This window comes from Gasterosteus aculeatus, chromosome 17, assembly GCF_964276395.1.
Source record: "Gasterosteus aculeatus chromosome 17, fGasAcu3.hap1.1, whole genome shotgun sequence".
Lineage (NCBI taxonomy): Eukaryota > Metazoa > Chordata > Actinopteri > Perciformes > Gasterosteidae > Gasterosteus > Gasterosteus aculeatus.
Genome location: NC_135705.1, coordinates 13,777,347 through 13,797,167, shown reverse-complemented (window position 1 = coordinate 13,797,167; position 19,821 = coordinate 13,777,347). Strand labels below are relative to the sequence as shown.

The following is a 19,821-nucleotide window of genomic DNA, read 5'->3' as shown; positions in this document are numbered from 1 at the left end:
AAAGTGACGTGTGCAGTGTGAAAGAAAGTGACCGGTGGAATGTCAGAGTCAGTCAGTGGGGGCCCTCCTCGGCTTTTCATCTGTTTATTGCTTCACTTAGAAAACATGGCTCTCACTAGGCAGAATAATCTAGATTTTAGGCTGTGTGTGGAGTATGATGTTATCTTCTTCTACCAATTTGACTGCACCGCACTCCACACCAGTAGGTGGCGGAACGCAACCACGAGCGGGTTTGCTAAACACCAATAAACCACGGAGAAGACGATGAGTGGGGGCAGCCAGATACCTGATGACAGCCAAAGTGAACCTCTCTACTAGCAGCCCGTGTACTGAATCAACACCCCCAGTGTAAATACAGTAGTAACGTTTACTATTTGCGAGAGACACTTTTTTTTGTAACTTTGAGACGATCAGTCGATGGATAAAGTAGGTCAACGTCTTCTTCGGTACTGGTGCCAAACTGAGTGAACACTGTTGCTTCGAATTTTAGCATAAGTAACGTTGACGACGTTAGCCAGAATGTTAGGTATGTAGCAAGCAAAAGCTAGGTAACCTCTGTTTACGGTCGATTAGCTCGTCGCTCTAGTCTGTAACGTTACTGACAAAACACCAGGTGGCCAGGTACTTCGTAAAGATGGGTGACCTAGACCCATCGGCATCCCATCCATATCAGTCAGAGGTAAGTTATGTTTTTAACTGTTTTACAGTCGGTAGCATCACGTTAGTTTGCTGTCAAGGCTAACGACGTTAGCAAACGTCAACTTGATCGAGGTTGTCACCACACGGTGTGGCAGCTGCTGGTTAGCGTTAGCTTGCCGCGCTAATGTTCTCATGGTGCTAGCTCCTGGTGCAGACAACAACGTTGAATAAGTTGCACAAAATCCGTTGATCTGAGTTCAAGCTTTCAATTTTAACCACTAAAAGCTCTGTGTCAGAATGACACATTGTGGTCACCTTTTGTAAGCGTGTTTACGCTAAAGCTAATGTTAGCTCAACGTTTCAATTAAAGAGAACATTCCATCACCATCGCGAGGCAGGCTAACATTAACGTGGGCTTATTGAGCATCGTATTGACTGCATTCGTCGTCAGTGAACCGATCGTTGCCACTGACCTATTAATCACTCCATTGGTATTATTTTTTGTTTGCTTTCGCTTAAACTTTGCCAACACTGACCACAAGCTAGCTTCTTAGCACTAGCGTTAGTTAACGTTACTTATTTGCTGTCAATTGCTGGCCAAGCTAGCTGGCGCTTATGTTAGCCGTCGGAATGTTAACTGACGAGACCAAAAAAACGCGTCCGTGCAGTTATTAAACTTTAGCATGTGTTTGTCGCCATGTTGTTGTTTTTCTGTCCGTTAGCTGGTCGTTAGTGTGCCGATCGATTGTCGTCCACATCAACGCGGTGTCGGGTGGTTGTGTGTGTTTGGGTCTTGCGGCTAATGTTGATTAATGTGACTGTTTCAGGGGTTCAGTCCGCCATACGGGAGGAGGAGGACGGTGGAGGATTTTAACAAGTTTTGCACGTTCGTCTTGGCTTATGCCGGCTACATCCCGTACCCCCAAGAGGTGAGTAGACGAGGCAGTTAGTGCCTGAAGCTAAATAAAGTCATTTTTGTATGGTTAATTCACTCGAAACAGAAAAAGGTGATTGATATAATGTATGTATTCTATATATTACCAATTTAAATTGCAACCAAGCCTAGTTCTTATAGTTTAAAGATGCCACTTGCACACATACGCACCTAAACCGGTACATCATCATCATCATGAATTCTTTAATGTACATCGTTGATTGGTAATCAGAAATCTTATTGTTGGCTGGATTAATCAGCTCTGGAAGTTTGAACTTCTCCCATTGATTTGTACAGGACTCATCACTGCGCAGTAGTTCCAGTCCTCCCAACAGTACAGGCAGCACAGCTGACAGTGATGGCTGGACTCCGGGACCCTCAACATCCTGCCCACAGCGTCCCTCCAAAGTCCCCCAGGACATGAGCAGGAAACGTCTACTCCCAGGATCCACAATGTCCATCCACGGCAAGAAAGATGTGAGTTGAGTTGATGTGACAACATTGGCTGTATATATATTCATCCATCTAAACCTATATGTCCTTTTTCTCCCTTGAAGCAAGCAGTCACCACCCTGCACCCAGATGACCGCAGGAAAGCTGATAAGTTGAAGAAGAAGAAAAGGAGAAAGGAGAGGGAGCATGCGGCTGGTGAAGAAAGTGGGCTTCAGCAGGCCAAGCCGACACTCCCAGAGCCGCCGTACCCCATCACCTTTGGAGGCCGAATGATCAAGGAAGAGCCAGAAGATGATATCAGCATTCCTCTACACCCCAAGATTCTGCCTAGCCCGGCCCACTGCAAGGAGGAGCCCAATGAGGAATGTCAAAACTGGGGTGGTCAAGATCTTGAAGAAGGGGTAGTACAGGTACAGAAGGTGGAAGGCCTTTCAGGAAACCGAACGGTGTTCCGCCAGGGGAAACAGGTGGTGTTCAGAGACGAAGATGGATCAGGAGAGGATGAGGACATCATGGTCGACTCCGGTAGGGTTTCTTTTTCATTAGTTTATTGCATCGTTCACAAGTGTGACAAAATGGCCGAGCTTAACTCAGCGTATGCTCGATCTATCATATGTTCTCAGACGACGACTCGTGGGACCTGGTGACGTGTTTCTGCATGAAGCCATTCGCGGGCCGCGCCATGATCGAGTGCAACCAGTGTAACACCTGGATCCACCTGTCGTGCGCTAAGATCCGCAAGAGCCACGTGCCAGAGACGTATGTATGCCAGAGCTGCCGAGAGTCACACGGAACCCTCGATGCCCGCCGCTCTCATCGCTCTCGCGTGGGCCCACGTAAGCATCTGCTTGACTGACTCTAGGCTCAACCATGAACTCTGACCCCTTCCACTCCTGCTTCCCCTTCCACTTGCTGGATAGACCGTTGAATTCAGGTCTCGCACCTTTCAGTCTCTGTCCTTCACGATCAGCCATTAACTCTTTTTCTATGAACACTTTGGTGGACCTAACCCACGCCCTTATCCCGCTTGAAAACCGTCATTTTAGATGTAGTAAAATCTTTTGCTCCTGCTTCCCTACAGACTCTGTGCGTAAGGCAATCACTGTCTGTAGATGATCTTAGCATAGCAGCAAACTGCTGCTGTTGGGACTTGGTGACTCGTGAACACTGGAAAAAAATTTAACTGCCATATATAGAGAATACCCTCACTACTGCCATCCACTATGGTGCATGATGGGATTTGTGGAAAAAAAACTATTTGCACTTTTCTCACTTTTATTTTCCCCTTAAGAGAACCCATATGACCGGTCATAGGGACTAGTTTGTCTTTCTGATTCAACGGGATTTGATTTCTCTTATATACTTCTTGCTACAAAGTTAACTGTTAAAATGAGAAAACAAAAAGAACCCATGTGTTTGTTGCTTCAGATGGTGCTACAGTATTATGCTGAGGTATAATCCAATAGAGCAAAGTTGTGGGATAAGAGACTGGAGTCTGCATCCGGTTGATGTTTGTTGTCCTGTTTTGTTATTTAAGACATTGTGAAAGAATATATTTGAGTCTGAAAGCGTGTACAACTGAAAAAAGTGCTTGTCTACTTCGCAGACTGTCTTCCTGCCTTGCCTACTACGCTGAAATCAAAATGTTACTTTTCCACACATAAGCTTTACCGCAATTTCCCCAAGTTGTTTAAACAGTGTTCCTATTTCACAAAAAACTTTTTTTTTATGAAATTTGTTTTAAATAAAAAGTTAATTTACAGATATAAAAAAAGCCAGAAGACCATTTCAGTAAAGGTGTCGTCTTCTTTCTGTATTCAGTGTTTTTGTTGCATTTTTTCCATACATTGTTTTATTTTCAAGTAACCCTAGCATTCAACTGGTTCATGCTCATGACAATGTTTTCAGAGAGTATATTTATAGAAGGAAACTCTATGACCGTCCTGTTTAAGTGTGTGTGTATATGTATATATATATATATATATATATATATATATATACTTAACTGGAAAATTGTGTGTGGAAAGAATCGCTCAAAAGTCCAGTTAAATTTATGCATGTGGGTGTGTTGGTTTGAATGGTCGACATTGTGTGAGGGTGTTACATCTTCTGCTGTTGTCCAAGCAAGCCCGATGCTTTTTGGTTTTGTTTTGTCTCCAAAGGGTCAGAACAGAAGAACATTTCTCATTCTGTGCTCACTAATGGTCTCACAGCAGTATTCAGTCACTTCCAAATTCTGCAGGTTTATGAAAGAGATTTTTTTTAAAGCACGTTTTTGTTAGTACTGGAAAATGGATTTTAAGCTTTTTAAGCTTTTTTATTTAGCTATTCATGTGCCATCTGCCGTTGTTTCTGATTATATGAAAGCCATACTGTAGTGACAGATTTTAGACTCGGAACCTTTTATATTCGTCCAGGATGGGATTTTCAATGACCTGACTGGGCAATGACCCACAATGAACGGTTGTTTTATAAAGAACATACAACTTTATAGAGTTAAAAGTGGTTATGCTTGTCTCTGCGCTCGTCTTCTGGGTTTTATATATGTTCATCAACTACTTTTTACCCAGCAATCTCCAGATCTTAAAGAACATCAGGTTTTGATGTTTTTAAGACGTTTCAAGACCTAAAATTATTTGCTGTTTCTCGGGACGTTCACAACGCGATGAGAGCCTGAGGAGACATCTTCAGGCACAAATGTGTAATTTTAGTCTGCGTCTTTAAGACATCAGTTTGATAAACGTTACCGTTACTCATTGTGATACAGCTCGTCAATTCTGATCTTGGGTTATCCTGTCCCCCTTTTGAGAAAGCGTTGTCTGTACTGTGGTGCAAACTGTTTCTGTGAAACTATTGTAAATAAAGAGTTACCATTTTAACTTTACACTTGACACTGTCTTCATATCTGCCAACTTCTTGAAATCAAACAAGAACTGGATATTTTTGTATTTATTGTACTCTTTACAGGACAAAGAACTAAACTGATTTGGGCTGGAGTGACAGCAGGAGCAGTCTTTCTGCTAGTCTCAAGGTGGCACTACAGCAAGGGGACATAATTTACAGTACATTTGAAACAAATGAGTATACTACAAACAGAATTGGTGCGAAATGGCTGCTATAACAGTGGCCCCAACAAAAGATCTTTACGGATCTCACATTTCCAGTGATGGACATACGTCAATATCAATTATTGTTTTTACAGGGACCTTGCAGATCAAATCTAGCCTGCATTATTAAAACATGAGAATTCAAGCCTTTCCTTTCTGGGTTGGAATACAATCATCACAGCCCTAATCCTACTTCCAACTCTCAAAGATGTTTTGAGCAGCACTTTGCAGCTGAGCAGCATAGATGTCACTAAAAGGCATAATACATTAGGTAGGCATTTCAACAATTAAACAAAAACATTAGGTACATTATCAATCCTCTGACGGTCCAGCCTCAGGGTCACTGAGATCCTGCAGAGTGGTACATTTGCACGAGTTATTAAAGTGGCTTAACAAATTTTAGTCAAACTTACCAGGGTGATACAAGTATGAAGGCTACAATGACATGGGGTAAAATGACAGCACAGGCCATTCATTTGTATATACACTTGACACACTTGATCTTTAAATGTATGTGCACTTTTATCTCATTGCTGATAGGAATGGTCTCCACTTCTGCAGTGGCAATCGGTCCCTCTGTGTAGTGCATTTCTGAAACTGCTCGGTGCCAGTGTCTGATTGCCACCAGAAGGCAGATATTTAAGCAGCACTGTCAGGTGTGGCAGACTTAACACAAAGGGTTACACCTTGTAGGGCCGTGCCGACTCCTTTGTTCTGCTGAACATAGGAGACGGACAACAGGAGAGGGAGGATCGGATAGTCAATAAAGATTCACTAATACCACGACAGAGGACCATAGGAGGTAGACGGGCTTATTGTTGATGGGTCTCCTCCTTTCTGGGGTTGATGTTTTTACACAAAAAAACACCTTCCCACGGTTTTTCGCTTCTGATGCTACAACAGTGGGGGGCTCCTAGGACTCAGACTCAATTCTGTGAGCTGAAAAGGAAAAAAGAAAAAAAGAATTTGAACATGTATATATGCATGTATATACTGTAGTAGTGTGCAGATATGTGATGATAATATGGGGTTGTCCGCGTAAAGGTGACTGAATACTAACATTGCTTGGGTAACCGTAACGACTCCGTGTCTGCAGAGATGACCTGGTGCATGGCACCCCTGAACTGGTACAGTAATTTCAGACTCTTCTCCTCTCCTACACAGGGGTCGTAGAAGCCCGGCAACCCTGCCTGCACACATGTACACACATCTGTGATTGTCGAATGGACAAAATGATTTGTAGGCAATCTCACACACACACACACACACACACACACACACACACACACACACACACACACACACACACACACACACACACACACACACACACACACCTTGGAGGCCTCTGTGAGAATTAGTTTGGAGTCCTTGACCAGACATTGCAGAGGCACAGTGACATCAATGACCTTTGCTTTCTCCTGCTTCAGACTGGTGTCTGACACAAACTTTCCATACCAGGCATTCAGGATGATCAGACCTGTACAGTAACACACACAGTAAGCGTTTCGGTGTAAAATCATATGTGGTATTGTGTGAATACCAACAACAGCCCTGCTACTTTAGACAAATATCACACACACACACACACACACATTAGCTGACTGAAATGATTCAAAGTCTTGAATTGCATGTGTACACTGCAGAGTTCTGTGCTCTGCATTTACAAGCTTAACCTAAATAAACAATGCAACATGGAGATATGCTGCTATGAAGCAGGTTCTGATAATGTAGACTAGGACGGATGTCAGGCTACACATTTGGTTGTTTTTACGACACTTTAGCAGCGAACTAACAGAAGGTTCTCAGTTCTCACCCTAGTGTAGCGACTGAGTCTATGTGTGTATGTTTCCTCACCCATCTTGGATTCTTCCCCTTCTACGATTCTCCTCACAGACTCCTGCATCAGCAGAACCTGCAGAGGATCCAAGGGAGAGAAAGGGAGGGGGAGGAGATTAAAATACAATAGCATAGGACAGAGTTTTTATGACAAGAGGAGAGCTGAACCTAAAACCAAAATCAATCATCCCTCCCTCCCCCCCCAAAACACACATCAAATAACAGTCTGTTTGGATATGACAGAATACCCACAGCAGACTCTGCCTCGTGCTTCTTCTTGGCGATGTCTGCAGAGGAACTCTTCCTGTGTAGCTCCAGCTCTCTGAGAAGCGTAAAGCAGACATCAACAATCACCTACTGGGATGCACTGGGTGCATCTCTACCTTCTATGCGGTGTTATTTTTAAAATTGCAAAACTTAAGGAAGAATTAAGTTAAGGAGTTGCACTGACTGCTCTTTCTGTGCTTGTATATATGGGATGATGATCAGTCGGTGTATGGCCAAGTAGACCAGCAGGGGTCCCACAGTGGCGTAGAAAACAGCACTGGGCAGCAGCTGATCTGTTAGATGAACTGGAAACAGGTACGTCTGACTGGCACGTACCAACCTGCACGGAAACAGCAGCATAAATATAAACACACAATGCAGGCAGATAAGAACCCATGAGAGAATGAGATCATATTTGGGGTTGACCAGTACTTGATCTTGAGTGTGACTCCCTGAGGGACCCCAATGCTGACAGTGGCTGACAGGACACTGTGTCGGCTGATCTTCCTCTCCGCTCCATATTCCACAACAGTTCCAAACCAGCCTGTCCTGGAAATGAAAGACCACAAAAATGAACACAAGTGTTAGGCAGCTACTGAAGCCAGTGAGAGTTATACTGATCCGGCAGCCTGAGATAAAAATGTTTCGGCTTCAAATACGCGTAGCAGCTTTTTATTCCTTTTACATTCTTTTAAAAAAAAAAATCTCCGACAGATCTTTTATGCTGCATATGACATGTCAACCTGTTTTATTTTCTTAACTCTGCAAAGCTTTTATTTCTTGAATATTTACTCTTTAAATCAGTTAAAATAGTTATCTGTAGCATTTAAGTACAGCCCCAGGTTAATGAAATCAGTCATTTGCACATCATCAAATAGTTTATTTGTAGGTTTGATATGCATGATCATGAAACCCACATTTTTAGTAAGTTTGTAGACAAGATAAATAGACGGACATACTTTACAGAGCCTTTCACTTTGGTCTGCTCCTCATCCTGGAACTTGTACTGGTAGCTCATCATCAGGTAAGAATGAGCCACACCCAGCTGATAAGGTGGGATTGGAACACAATCACATATAAGAATATAGTGAAATCATGGCAAATAAATGGGGTGAATATGTGAAGCAGTACTAACTATATTCACCAATTTAACAGCAGGTAGCTGTGTCCTGCACATGCCTGCCTATCTACAGTGTACATACCTCTGTGCTTGTTCTCATAGTTGTGTGTACCTGCAGAGCTAGAGTAAAATGGCTGCTCTTTGTGTCTCGGACCAGGCTGGTGGTCATGGCGCTGTTGGGCCCCCTGCGCCATTGCAGATAACCCATGGTGTTCTGGTCCAGGTGGCGTGCTGTCATCAGGGAACAGCTCGGCCTCAAACCTCGAGGAGAGAATTGCAAACCGCACTGAGCTGTCAAGAAACTGGACAGAGAGGAGATGAAAGAGAGGACATTGAAAAGACATACACTAGTGTTCAAATGTTATCACAGTAGGTATTTTAGTCCCCTTGTATCAAACAGTGAGACCTTACCACCGTGGAGTGATGTTGCGAAACACCTTTAACCCAATGAGAGGTCCGAGTATGTCTCCTGCACCCAACTCCACCTACAGAGGCAAATGCACAGAAGCACGTGATTGCTTGTGTGACAATCGCTAAAACAATCTGCATTGTCCCATCTGAACATTTAGTAGTTTGTATACGTACCTCTCCCCAGCCCTTGGCTGAAGTAACCCTTCGTACGGTCATGTTAATGTTGCCCCCTCCATTCCCGTTGTGTGTAGAGAGCGAACCAGAGAGCACTGCTGTGTCAGAGTTTGTCAAAGGAGCCTGAAGAAGGACGGGACAGTCACGCCAGATTAAACAAGAGAATCCTACAGTGACCCCGGCTTAGCTGTGTGGAAGTCAACGTCTACGTGAGTTGTGTTTTGTTGTACCTCTATCGACTGGGAAATGTGCATCTTGTTGATTTCAATGTGAGGAAATCCCCCCCCCGGAATCTCTTCAAAGTCCTCATCATAGCGGTCAAACAGGTCTGTTGCATCTACGCCCACGCTTATTGTGCCCTGAATAACAAGAGAAGGAGGAAGAGAGACTGACCGAATTAATTAACAGAGAGAAGGACACAACAAAATGAATGTGGAAACCATCTAAAGTTAACATGAATATTTTTATACAATGTATTTAGAGATATCTGAATACAAGAGGCAGCCAACACAACAAATATAATGAAAGTGGTGAAGTTGACAGATGAATGCAGTCTAGTTGTGGGTGAGAAAACCTTGGGGTTAGTTCTTTGCTGCAGTCTCCTCTCTTCTCTTTCTCTCTGCAGCCTTTCGTATTCCTCCCTAATTTCTGCTGGAGTTCTCTTTCTCTCCACCACCTACACAGCATCGTCACCATAAGGAATTGGTAATGAAGATATGTTAATGTTACGTAGAATAATACAACAGCAAAAACACAAAATGTTTATGTTAGTACATAAACATTTTAAATACCTCCCAACCTTCCACCTCCAACCCTTTCTTCCCAAAGATGTCATAGATGGCTCTGGATTGAGCATCACTCAGCACTGAGGGTAAGAACAGCATTACAGTAAAGTTTACAAAGGGGATTTGTGTTTTTGTCTGGTTTCTCTGTGCTTTCAAATTATATATTTTATCTGTTACCATGCCCTGTTTCATTTCATCTAGATATGTCTATTTCTTCGAAGAATATCCAAACAAATATAGAGCTAAATGCGTCATGTTCCTAAATCTCCATTGGTGCATTTCTGCGGGCCAAGTATCCTTACCTTCATACGCTTGGTGCACCTGGTTGAAAAGCTGTTCGGCCTGGCTTTTCAGCTGTGGGTCTCGATGTTTGTCAGGATGGTAGAGCATACACAGCCTGCGGTATGAAGCCTTTAGCTCTTCCAGTGTAGCCTGTGACAAGAGAGTGAGTAAGTGTGAGAACAGTTATTTTTATCATTGACTAATCTGCAAATTATTGGTTAACTGTTTAGTCTATAAACTGCCAGAGACATTTAGGTTAAATCATATTAATGGCTTTTTGTCCAAACAGTTCGATTTGCTATAACATTAAAGTAGGAGATTTTCACATTTGAAAGGCTTGGACATACAATTTTATTGCAAAATAATGAAAAACTTGATTTAATCAACAACCAATTCCAGTTCCACTCCTGGGTGCTGACCCAAAACAGATGCATTTAACCATCTTTTTTTTTAAGGATACTGAAAAACGGCTATAGTCTACTGACATTAAACACAAAGTTGAAAGTATGAACGTGTAATTCCTGGTTGGCTGCGGTGTCTGACATTATGCAGGTGAACGTCCAAGCATTAGTCCTTGGCAGGCCTCCCAATCTTATTAAGAACTGAGGTTTGAGACGGAAAACACTTTTGCAAACACAAAAACACCGCCTTCATTCGAGTAAAGTAAATGATGAAAAAACGCAGCTTTTAATGCCTCTGCTGAATCTCTCACACTCTCAACCTCCACCGGTGATGGTGCTGATGAAGAAGACCGTTATTCAACTGGAGGATGATACACCGACCGCAGACCGGTTTCTCAATGGAAATCTACCGGACAGTCACAGCAAAAGTTCCGTCACCATTCGGGTCCAATGCACAACTCATCAAGCCATACCTCTTTCCTGACGTTGAGTAGAGAGTAGTAGTCCTGGTTATCAGACTCAAAATCATCATCTAAGGACGCCGCCATGTTTGCGTTTGGTATGGTCCCGCCCACCCCTCCAGTGATCTTGAAGCTCATTGGATGATCAAGTTGGAAGCGGAAGTTACGCTGTCGCCCTCTACTGGTTGTGTTTGTTTCTGAGTTTAGAGCTGGAGAGGTTTGATGCGTCCACATAAGGAAAACCATTTTGGGTAATCTTTTAAAAATATTTATATTATTTACACTATTTACATATCTATATATCAGTTTACAATTATGGTTGTGTGGTATTTGGATCAGCGGCAAAAACTGCATTACAGAAGTTGGAAGTGGCACAATCCAAAGCTCTGGGACTATGTTGTTTTGGTTTTAGAACAAGTCTTGTGTTTGCTCCTTAGGTAGAAGTGGACGAGATAGTGGTGCATTTGAAACGCAAGCTCTTAATGTTGATACTATTGGGACAATATGTTAGTACATTCTGGAAACTAGCATCCAACCACAAAGGTGCTTCTGTCATGTGGGGAAAGTGAAAAGGCCATACATGACAGCACTGCTCTGCAGTTGAAAGCTTGCAAGAGATATGATATTAAATAAAATAACATTCACTTCTACAGTACCGCTATCAACAACACCAGCATGGCTATTTACCCTTAGTATCAGTCTTTTTTTTTAAAGCCAATGCACAAATATTTGTAATATATTTGTATATTAATATTGTCTGTCGAATATACAGCCGACAACATATCAATAATTTACCCCAGCATGCACAGATGGATCTAAAGATTTAATACAGGTAGAACTGGTTTGGCTGACCATTCCGTCCTTGCAATATGAGGTCAAAAGGAGAACACCAGACCATCTGTCAGTGCATACGGGTGAGACATTGGCCATTTTAGCAGCACTGCAGTGGCTGGAGCAGGTTCAGATCAGAAAGGTCATCATCTGTTCAGATTCCAGGTCACCATTAGTGGCTTTAAAATCATTTAGAACTCATAGCATGACTTAATCAATGAAATATACTAAATACTGTCTCAACTTAAATATTCAGGCATTTTGGTACAATGTGGGTTTCCTGGCAAATACAGGGTTAAAAGGAAAGATAATAGCAGATAAATTAGCAAAGCAATCCACAGAATGTCAGCACAATACAGATATTTTATTCAGCAAAACAGAAGCTTAATCAATAAAAAAAACATGATTAAGGAATGGCAGCACAGTTAGGACGCAGGCGACACACACAGGAAGACATCTTTAGGCCATTCAGAAAGACGTTGGCAAAGGGAGGACATCCAGAGGAAGCACCACCGAAGAAAACATATTAACCAGACTGAGGAAGACTGAACAAAACAATGCAACAAATAAATAAACGAGGACTGCAATATAGCAGAAACGATGGAGCATATCATTTGTCATTGTCAAAAATGTACAATCGAGCGAGACCAGCTAAAGAGGAGGCTGGCAGTAGCGGAAGTAGATTTAAAGGATGTATTGACCTTGGAGCCAGGAAAGGGTGCTACAATACCTAAAAGAAAAAGGATTTAGTGAAAGGATATTTTTAAAGGGATATGTAACTCACTCCAGTTCAGTGGGTGGTGGCAATGCACATTTTGTTGGATGCCATGCCCCATTACACTTAAAAGAAGATGAAGAATGTTTTTCATTTTTGACGTTTTGTAATTGGCAGTGTGTGGAAATGTTTTCAGTCCACACTCAACCTTAAACTCTAAACCCTGAACCCGCAGGGACTTAATTGATGTCACCTGCTAAATGGTTGATTGTGAAAGTCTGTGAGGGCTTTAAATGGTGTAACTATGAATGCTGGTACATGTCACATCACCATGACAACATACGAAAACATGGTTTACAATTAAAGGCATTTATTTCACCTTATGATTTGCTTTTTTGTCACAAAATGATAATGGTAATGGTAATTTTAAATCATGTTTTATTTTTTCCTATTTGCTTTGATCATAAAATTCAATATTTTATGAATAAGGTGTGCCATCCTCTTTGTTTGCCCTTTTTTTAAGTCTCAATGGTTCCCGTTTTTAACTTCACATTGCAATGACTTGTGGGACAGAAATAAACCCTCACAGAGTTAGTGGGAGTGGGAGTGGGAGTCCGTAGGGTGGGAGATAGGGCCTTCCTTTCTACTGAAAGCACTTGGTAAACTATTGTCTCGCCAAAAATATTACTCAATCCCTATTGGCTGGTCAACCACAATTGACAAATGACTTAGCTTAACATGAAATATAAAAAAGGAAGAAAAAAAACGTTCATGTACATGCAGTGGGATTTGATTGTTGTGTTTGAGTAATAAAATAAAAGTTAAAATGACAATGGCTGCTCTCCAAAGAAGTTCCAGTTGAGATTGTGCTTTGGGACTCGCTACCGACTATAAGAAGACATTTACAAACAAATTTAGCATGCAGTTGGCTTATTAGCAAGATAATTTATCATCATTTTGCTAATTGCCACATTGCTGAATCTGGGGCTGTTGTGGGGTCTAGTCCCCGGGGCAGTTGCCCAGTTTTCCAACTACAACTGTGTTTCCTGTCTCAAATTTTTCCACAACACTCTGCTGCCAGTAGATCTACATGTTCTCTCATTTTAAATGCCTGAATTGTTGCAGGAATTGTTTTTGTGCAGAGGGGGGGGGGCAAGCTAAGCCTTCTCTGCTGACCTTAATAGAATCACAAAGTTATAGCTATTGTCATCCTTTTTTATTATAAATACATATATTATAAATATTTTTCTCATTAGCTTATTTCTGTCATCGCACAGCTCTTTTATTCTTTGTTGCTCTGTTTGCAGCCTTCAGCGCTGCTTCCAGTGCAGCTTGTTTTAAAGAAATCTTTTATCCAATCAGGTCCGGCAGCTCTGTCTTTATGTAAGAGAGGCCCGAGGTCCTCTACTGTAGATATGCTTTGCACATCAAAGTGTATGGGGAAGATATTGTTGATTGCCATTGTCTTCAACTAATCAGATCTTTGGTTTGACATGTTGGGCGTATTCTTTGATTAATGTGTCTTGATGTCGGTGGGCCAGAGTGACGTCTGTCAAACAGAAAGCTAGCTGGCAGGTCTTAATATTTAGTTGAGTTCAGCTTGAACTTTGTCTGTAAATAGTGAACAGCATTTGATAAGTAAACTGCTTTGGTGTTTCTACATTTGCAGTAGCGGGTTAATTGATGTATTGTGTTTAGTTCAAATCTTACTTCTGATGTAAATATTTTTGAATGGCCTGTGCTCTGAAGTGTGCGCTGTTTTAATGCTATTTCAATTTGAAATGTCTAGTAAAGCATTGGCCAAACGTAAGTGCATTGTAGTCCACAGCTTTATTATTTATAAAAAATGCCAATTGTCTAGCACGGTTCTTTCAACCGACAAGGTTTTGAAAGTTTCAATCGATTGATATTTTTTAGCTTAATATCATATACATGGGCTTTCCGTGGTCATCCATGTCAACGGAGGTGATGTCTGTCAAACACAAGGCTCTGGAGCAAGGCAATATTTTACATCGTCAGAGGGTTTAAACAAAAAGGTGCCGGTTGAAACCCGCTAAGAAGGAATATCTTAACACTGGAATCACAAGTAATACACAATGTTGCAGCGATTTCCCGCTGGGGATAAACAGATAATGAGAGGAGACGGGGACGCGTCCTTCGTTTTACCCGCTATAAGTTTTCACGTGACCTATATTATCCCTTTCAGTTCAATATACAGGGCTCAAAGAAAGCAGCGCGTAAGCGAAGGCAATGTCACCGCGTGTGGAGCTGTCCTTTCAGCACCACCTCGAAAAACCGCACATCTGCTTCCAAAGGAATCACGAGGATTCTTATGTTGGTTGTAACTTGTGGCGAGAAATTGCGTTTTGTCCAACAGTCCACTGAGTTTGCATGTGGAGAAATGAACGCGCGCGTCGGTATGTGTGTGTAGGGGGTAGTGTGTGTGTGTGTGTGTGTGTGTGTGTGTGTGTGTGCGTGTGTGTGCGTGTGCGTGCGTGCGTGCGTGCATGCGCTCGCGCGTGTGTGTGTGTGTGTGTGTGTGTGATGATGCTGTGGGAGCCTGTCAAGGTGTCCTCGAATACAGACGTCGTCCAGTGACGTGAGAGAGTGCGAGAATGAGTGCGCGTGAACTTTAAGGGGCGGGGCCAATGGGAACCAACGGAAGGGATGGAGACTTCCACGCGAGTCACCGTCCCGGATTCTCTCAGTTTGGACCAATAGTAGCGGCGGGCTGGAACTCCCCCCTCCTCCCCTCCTCCCCTCCTCCCCGCACCACCACCTCTTCTCCTCAGCCCCGCCCCCTCCTTGAGCTGTCCTCTCCGTGCACGCGCGTGGTCCCCTCCCCCGCCCCCACCACCTCCTCCACCACCACCACCACCTCCACCACTAGGTCGAGTCTAGGAGGAGGAGGAGGAGGAGGAAGAGGAGGAGGAGGAGGGATGAGGCGCGCGGTGGAGGGGAAATGGCTGCCGAAAACAAGCCGGAAGGTAAGAGAGGAATAACGGTTTTTATTTGAAACGGCAGAGTCCCGCTTCTCGGGGTTCAGACGAGGCGATGTAGGGACGAGGCACGCAGGGGGAGAGAGATAACGGCGGGGCTTTCCCTTTCTTCTAGCCCGTACTAAAACACGGACGCAGGTGCTGAACCAGCGACTGTGTGGAGCACGGTTACCCGACCAAATAAATAACAGGAGCAGAGTTGTCCCGTCGGTGAAGGCTCCGAGCGAGTCGGAATAGGGCCGTTTTTCACCGTCCGACGCTTGCCAGCGTTTCCCCCCGAGCAGCTGGTTCACGAGTGCTTTCGAAGCGTTTAGCATAAAAGGGATGGGGATGAGAGTGGTTCACGCTGAAGGAATTCAGATGCTTTCTCTCAGTGTGTGAGCGTGTGTGTGTGCGTGTGCGTGTGTTTATCCGTCTCTATCTGTGCGAGCATGAAATGGACCATTGTATTGTATGATGTACTTTTCTGACATGCATGCAAGCTCCCAGACACGCATTTATGTCTCGGTGCATTCATTTAGACACATTCCAATGTTGGTGTGTGATGGCGTGTGTGCATGTGTTTATGTTTGTGTTCATTTGATGTGTGCTCCTGGTTGCTTAGGCAGTGAAGGTAAGAATCTGGATGCCTTCGGAGAGAGGAGGGGGAGGTGGTTGTCTACGGTTTAAGTCATCTATGAATGTAGTTTATGTTTTTAAACTCCCTCAGTTAAACTCTTGGGGGTCAATAAATTGTCACACTCTGCAGCGACCATTTCATTTTGACTGTTCCGACTGCTTTCGTGAATTATTTAAGAGATGACCATAGTCACCATACCAATCCTCACCCCCAGATAAACTCAAGGTTAATGAAATCTTTATTTATCACTAGTGCGTTTGACATGTCTTTACAAGCATCATGGCGTATTCTGCTGTAGTTATTGCTTTTGTTTTCAGTTCAAAGAACTGATATCTCTTCCCCCTTTCAAGCCGATAGACACAACATCTGAATCTGTTGTTATGGTTGACACAGTTCCTCAGAAACTGAAGAGCTGATCTGTTTTATTAGACTATTCCAATTTTTTTCTTGTGATCTCTTCCAAAGCCATGTGGTAATAAACATGGAAGGAAGAGTCATTAACCATCCCTCCACTGGGAACTGATGTGAGCAGGACTTCTCTACCAGGGCAATTTACTGACAAAAGTAGCATCATACAATTTTGAAGCCCATGATCAGGTGTAAAAGTCAGACACGCATAGAGACGTGGAGGCGAGCATGCGGAGTGCAGCCAGAGGCAAAGGGAAGGCCGTGGGTTGAGAGTCCCGTTGCGTGAAAAGACTAGAACAGAAGAGACAGATGGCCAATGGGCAGATCAGCAGGCACTACCACATAAATATAAAACCATCTCCCTGGCCATAAATTACTATACCCACACACACACACACACACACATACACAAACAGACTTGTTTTTTTTCTCATAAGAAAATGAAAACATTTACGAGCTTCAGCTGTGCTGAATTGAAGCCAAAATGAATTGCAGTGTTCACACAGGCAGGAGATAGCTGTGCACTCTTTTCAGTTCCATCCCCCGCCAGATGTGCGTGGCGCTGATCAGCAGAGTATACCAGTGGGCATGAGAACAACATCCACCATATAGCCTGGTAGACCATCTCCCTCTGTGCTGGTTGGTCTACTTTGTATCATAGCAACAGTGGTCAGGGAAACAGAGAAATGATGAGAGAGAAGAGAAACTAAAGCTGGGTACAAGTTAGTCACACACATGGAGGCAGTGTATCTACTGTGGCTAATCGATCAGAGACACAATGGAGGCAAGTTAGTGGATCAAAAAATGGATCAAGCCACATGCTTTGAGTTTGTTTTGAGGCTTAAAAGGAGGAAGAATGAATTTAGGTGTGCGACCGCTAAGGAGACCAAAGTCTGGAGCGTCTCCTAAATATGTCTCTGTCTTTGTCTGTCGCGCTGCTTTTTTGTCTCTTTTGTAGGATTGAAGAAGATAAGAAATCCAGAGCGAATGGTCCGGATTGCTGTTGGTTACACAGGACACACCCCTCCCAAGAGTGACGACACTGACGCCAACAGTAAGAGACACAGAAACACTCTTCACACTGTTCGTGCATGCGCATGCACACTTGTCTGTGGCACAGGGTGACTGCTGGAGCAAAGTATAAAAGCCTTCTGGCAGAACGATGTGATGCTGGGAACTGACTGAGATCTCCTTCTCATCTGCTCTGTAACACATCACACTAACACATGCATACACACCCACACGTACACAAAACAAACACACTGTGTATCGGTGCTGCGACGTCATTCCGTTTCAGCTCTCTTACACATCATGTTTATTTATACATGGCAGTACAGTATTAGCGGGCACACGCACGCACACACACACACACACTCACACACATGACCTCACACAAGCCTACATTACTCCACATAGCCAATCGAGAAGGCAGCGCTTACTTTGCCCATCAGTAGTTTATTGTCATACCTAATCTGTACACATGGCATTATGTGTCCATAATCCTCAATGGGCCTGGTTAAACTAAAGGTGAGATGGAGTGTGTAATCTGGGGTCGCCGCATGGTCGTGTCTGAGTGCGACTTTGTCTGGGAATGTGTGTGATTGCTGCAGCGTATTAGAGGGACTATAAAGGCAATGATTGCTTTGATTTGTTATTGATTTCTGAGGACTTGACGCAGATGCATTTCTCTGCCTCTGTGTAAATGTGTGTGTGTTCTTGTGTTAGGGGGACAAATTGGAGGAAAATACACAGATGTGAGGAGGAGCAGACTGACATGCTGTTTAGTGCAGTGGTGGTGGTGGGGGTATGCACACATGCACCCGAACCCTTTTTTTTCTTTTCAAAAGGAGCAGCTGGCCTTATACCTACACAGGATCCTCTCATTTTGTTAAGCGAGATGAGAGCAAATGAGACGAAATAGTAAATAAACTGTTTTAAAAAAAAACATAGAATCGAATAGAACAGAGAGTTCTGTTTGGGATGGCAGCTTAACATGAGCAGAGCCTGCCACTGTCTCCTATCTGTTCTCACATCCCAGCTGGAGGATTACTGGAGGAAAAGTTTATCAGCAGAATGATAAAATTAGCATGCATGCCCATCTCTCTACGCCCTCCTTACCCCCCCCCCCCTCCCCCCACACTCACACACACCCTCTCTCTCTCCCCTTCTTCCCGCACTCATCCCATGCTATGCTCCCCCTTTTTTTCTCCCTGGCTCTCCCTCCTGCCCCCCACCCTCTATCTAGCTGCTGTGCAATGAGCCTTTCTTTCTGTCACATTAATTTCATCCCGAAAAAGGGGAAAACGTGAAAATTTCCCCTGACGCCTCCTAATATCAGTAAGGGGAGAGTTAAGAGAGCATTTTCTCTGTCTTTACTGACGAGAGTTTTATAATTAACTGACAGCCATCTCACAAGGGCATTGGCTTGTTTCTGTGTTAAATATGGAGATGACAGTTTTATGAGGTAAAATATTCATCAGTCAGAGGCCACTCTTCTATGTGTTTTTCCAGTCTAATTTATGGCATTTGAAAGCAATGTTTCACTTTGGTCAAACATTTTCACTTTTTAGCTGGTACAGGCCGTGATTTACTGAGCCAGCTAAGCTTTTCAAATTAGCATTCCGGCATTGTCACTCTTTTGGACTTTTTTCTTACTAGATTAGAAACTGAGTGAGTGATCTGTGTAACGGGAGATATTTGTGACCTATCGCTGAGGGACTCACATAAACTAATGCGGGTATTGAATCTATACTATTTCAAATATATATGAGCAGCACATAATTGACATATTGAGTTGTGTTTTCCCCGTGTCCCGGGCTGGTTCATCCTCTTGGGTAGGCAGAAAGAGAAAAGAAGTTTTCGTCCAATGTCACACCAGCTCTGTACAGCTCCACGGAGAGCCATTTGGAGCAGATGGAAAAAGACAATTGCGTCAGTACCCAGACTGAATTTCTTAAAACAGGGGCGCATTTGCTGGTTCAAGATTGTTAGAAACACAAGATACAAGCCTTTGGGGTCTAAAAGCTCATCAGCATTCAACAAATCTGCAGAGTTGGTCTTGCATAACTTGCCTTTGCTCAGCGTGAAGAGTAAATGTGAGGTTAAGACAACGGTCGAGTTGGTGAAGGTGTACTTTGAAACGGATTTCGGTGCCAAGGTCACTGGTCTTTGCTTTGATCGGAAGGCATTGTGTGTGTCTGTGTGAGTCTTGCGCGTGTGCGCTTGTGTCTCTGTGTGTGCTTATATGCATGTGCAACGGGCTTGTTTGATGTGGTGGTTCTGGTACATTTCAAAGGAGAGGCTCTGATGAGAATTCTTCAGAATGGGAGGGAACGGGGTTATAGCCAGGAGGGGTGGGGTTTAAATGCTGATTGGC

The 19,821-nt window shown here is 43.4% G+C and overlaps 3 protein-coding genes across 8 annotated transcripts in view; 2 read left to right on the top strand and 1 right to left on the bottom strand.

Moving 5' to 3' along the window:
• The first annotated feature begins 196 nt into the window (after positions 1-196).
• On the top strand, positions 197-4,910 carry phf13 (PHD finger protein 13). The gene is made up of 5 exons (XM_040204050.2): positions 197-679; positions 1,467-1,568; positions 1,871-2,050; positions 2,131-2,551; positions 2,650-4,910. Exons 1-5 carry the CDS (start codon positions 635-637, stop codon positions 2,880-2,882), a joined length of 981 nt encoding a protein of 326 aa, XP_040059984.1. The 5' UTR covers positions 197-634; the 3' UTR covers positions 2,883-4,910.
• Positions 4,911-4,960: 50 nt separating this feature from the next.
• On the bottom strand, positions 4,961-11,035 carry LOC120835267 (dnaJ homolog subfamily C member 11). 3 transcript variants are annotated; one of them, XM_040204048.2, is made up of 16 exons: positions 10,886-11,035; positions 10,032-10,161; positions 9,736-9,809; positions 9,519-9,620; positions 9,175-9,303; positions 8,945-9,067; positions 8,771-8,844; positions 8,472-8,661; positions 8,199-8,284; positions 7,672-7,788; positions 7,424-7,579; positions 7,225-7,294; positions 6,991-7,048; positions 6,471-6,613; positions 6,194-6,323; positions 4,961-6,072 (listed from the first exon to the last, which is right to left on the bottom strand). In XM_040204048.2, the coding sequence occupies exons 1-16, from the start codon at positions 11,009-11,011 to the stop codon at positions 6,047-6,049; spliced, it is 1,734 nt and encodes a 577-aa protein (XP_040059982.2). In that variant the 5' UTR covers positions 11,012-11,035; the 3' UTR covers positions 4,961-6,046. The 3 variants fall into 3 exon arrangements, with proteins under 3 accessions (XP_040059982.2, XP_077948539.1, XP_040059983.1); XM_078092413.1 differs by having other exon boundaries at positions 8,442-8,661; positions 9,744-9,809; positions 10,886-10,994; XM_040204049.2 differs by having other exon boundaries at positions 9,744-9,809; positions 10,886-10,994.
• A 4,158-nt stretch (positions 11,036-15,193) lies between these two features.
• The window catches only part of LOC120834977 (calmodulin-binding transcription activator 1), a 49,179-nt gene continuing 44,551 nt past the window's right edge, over positions 15,194-19,821 (top strand). For 2 of the 4 annotated variants that reach the window (XM_040203408.2, XM_040203407.2), the window contains exons 1-2: positions 15,194-15,406; positions 17,404-17,499. In XM_040203408.2, the coding sequence (XP_040059342.2) occupies positions 15,382-15,406; positions 17,404-17,499 (121 nt within the window). In that variant the 5' untranslated portion in view covers positions 15,194-15,381. The remainder of the gene's footprint in view (positions 15,407-17,403; positions 17,500-19,821) is intronic. The other 2 variants (XM_040203409.2, XM_078092403.1) reach the window with 2 other exon arrangements.

Coding starts and splice junctions, on each gene's coding strand:
- LOC120835267 (XM_040204048.2), bottom strand. CDS start 11,011: ATGAGCTTCAAGATCACTGGAGGGGTGGGCGGGACCATACCAAACGCA. Junction 7,580..7,671: donor GGAGTCACACTCAAGATCAA/GTACTGGTCAAC, acceptor GTTTCCGTGCAG/GTTGGTACGTGCCAGTCAGA. Junction 7,295..7,423: donor ATACAAGCACAGAAAGAGCA/GTCAGTGCAACT, acceptor TACGCTTCTCAG/AGAGCTGGAGCTACACAGGA.
- phf13 (XM_040204050.2), top strand. CDS start 635: ATGGGTGACCTAGACCCATCGGCATCCCATCCATATCAGTCAGAG. Junction 680..1,466: donor CCCATCCATATCAGTCAGAG/GTAAGTTATGTT, acceptor TGACTGTTTCAG/GGGTTCAGTCCGCCATACGG. Junction 2,051..2,130: donor CCATCCACGGCAAGAAAGAT/GTGAGTTGAGTT, acceptor TCTCCCTTGAAG/CAAGCAGTCACCACCCTGCA.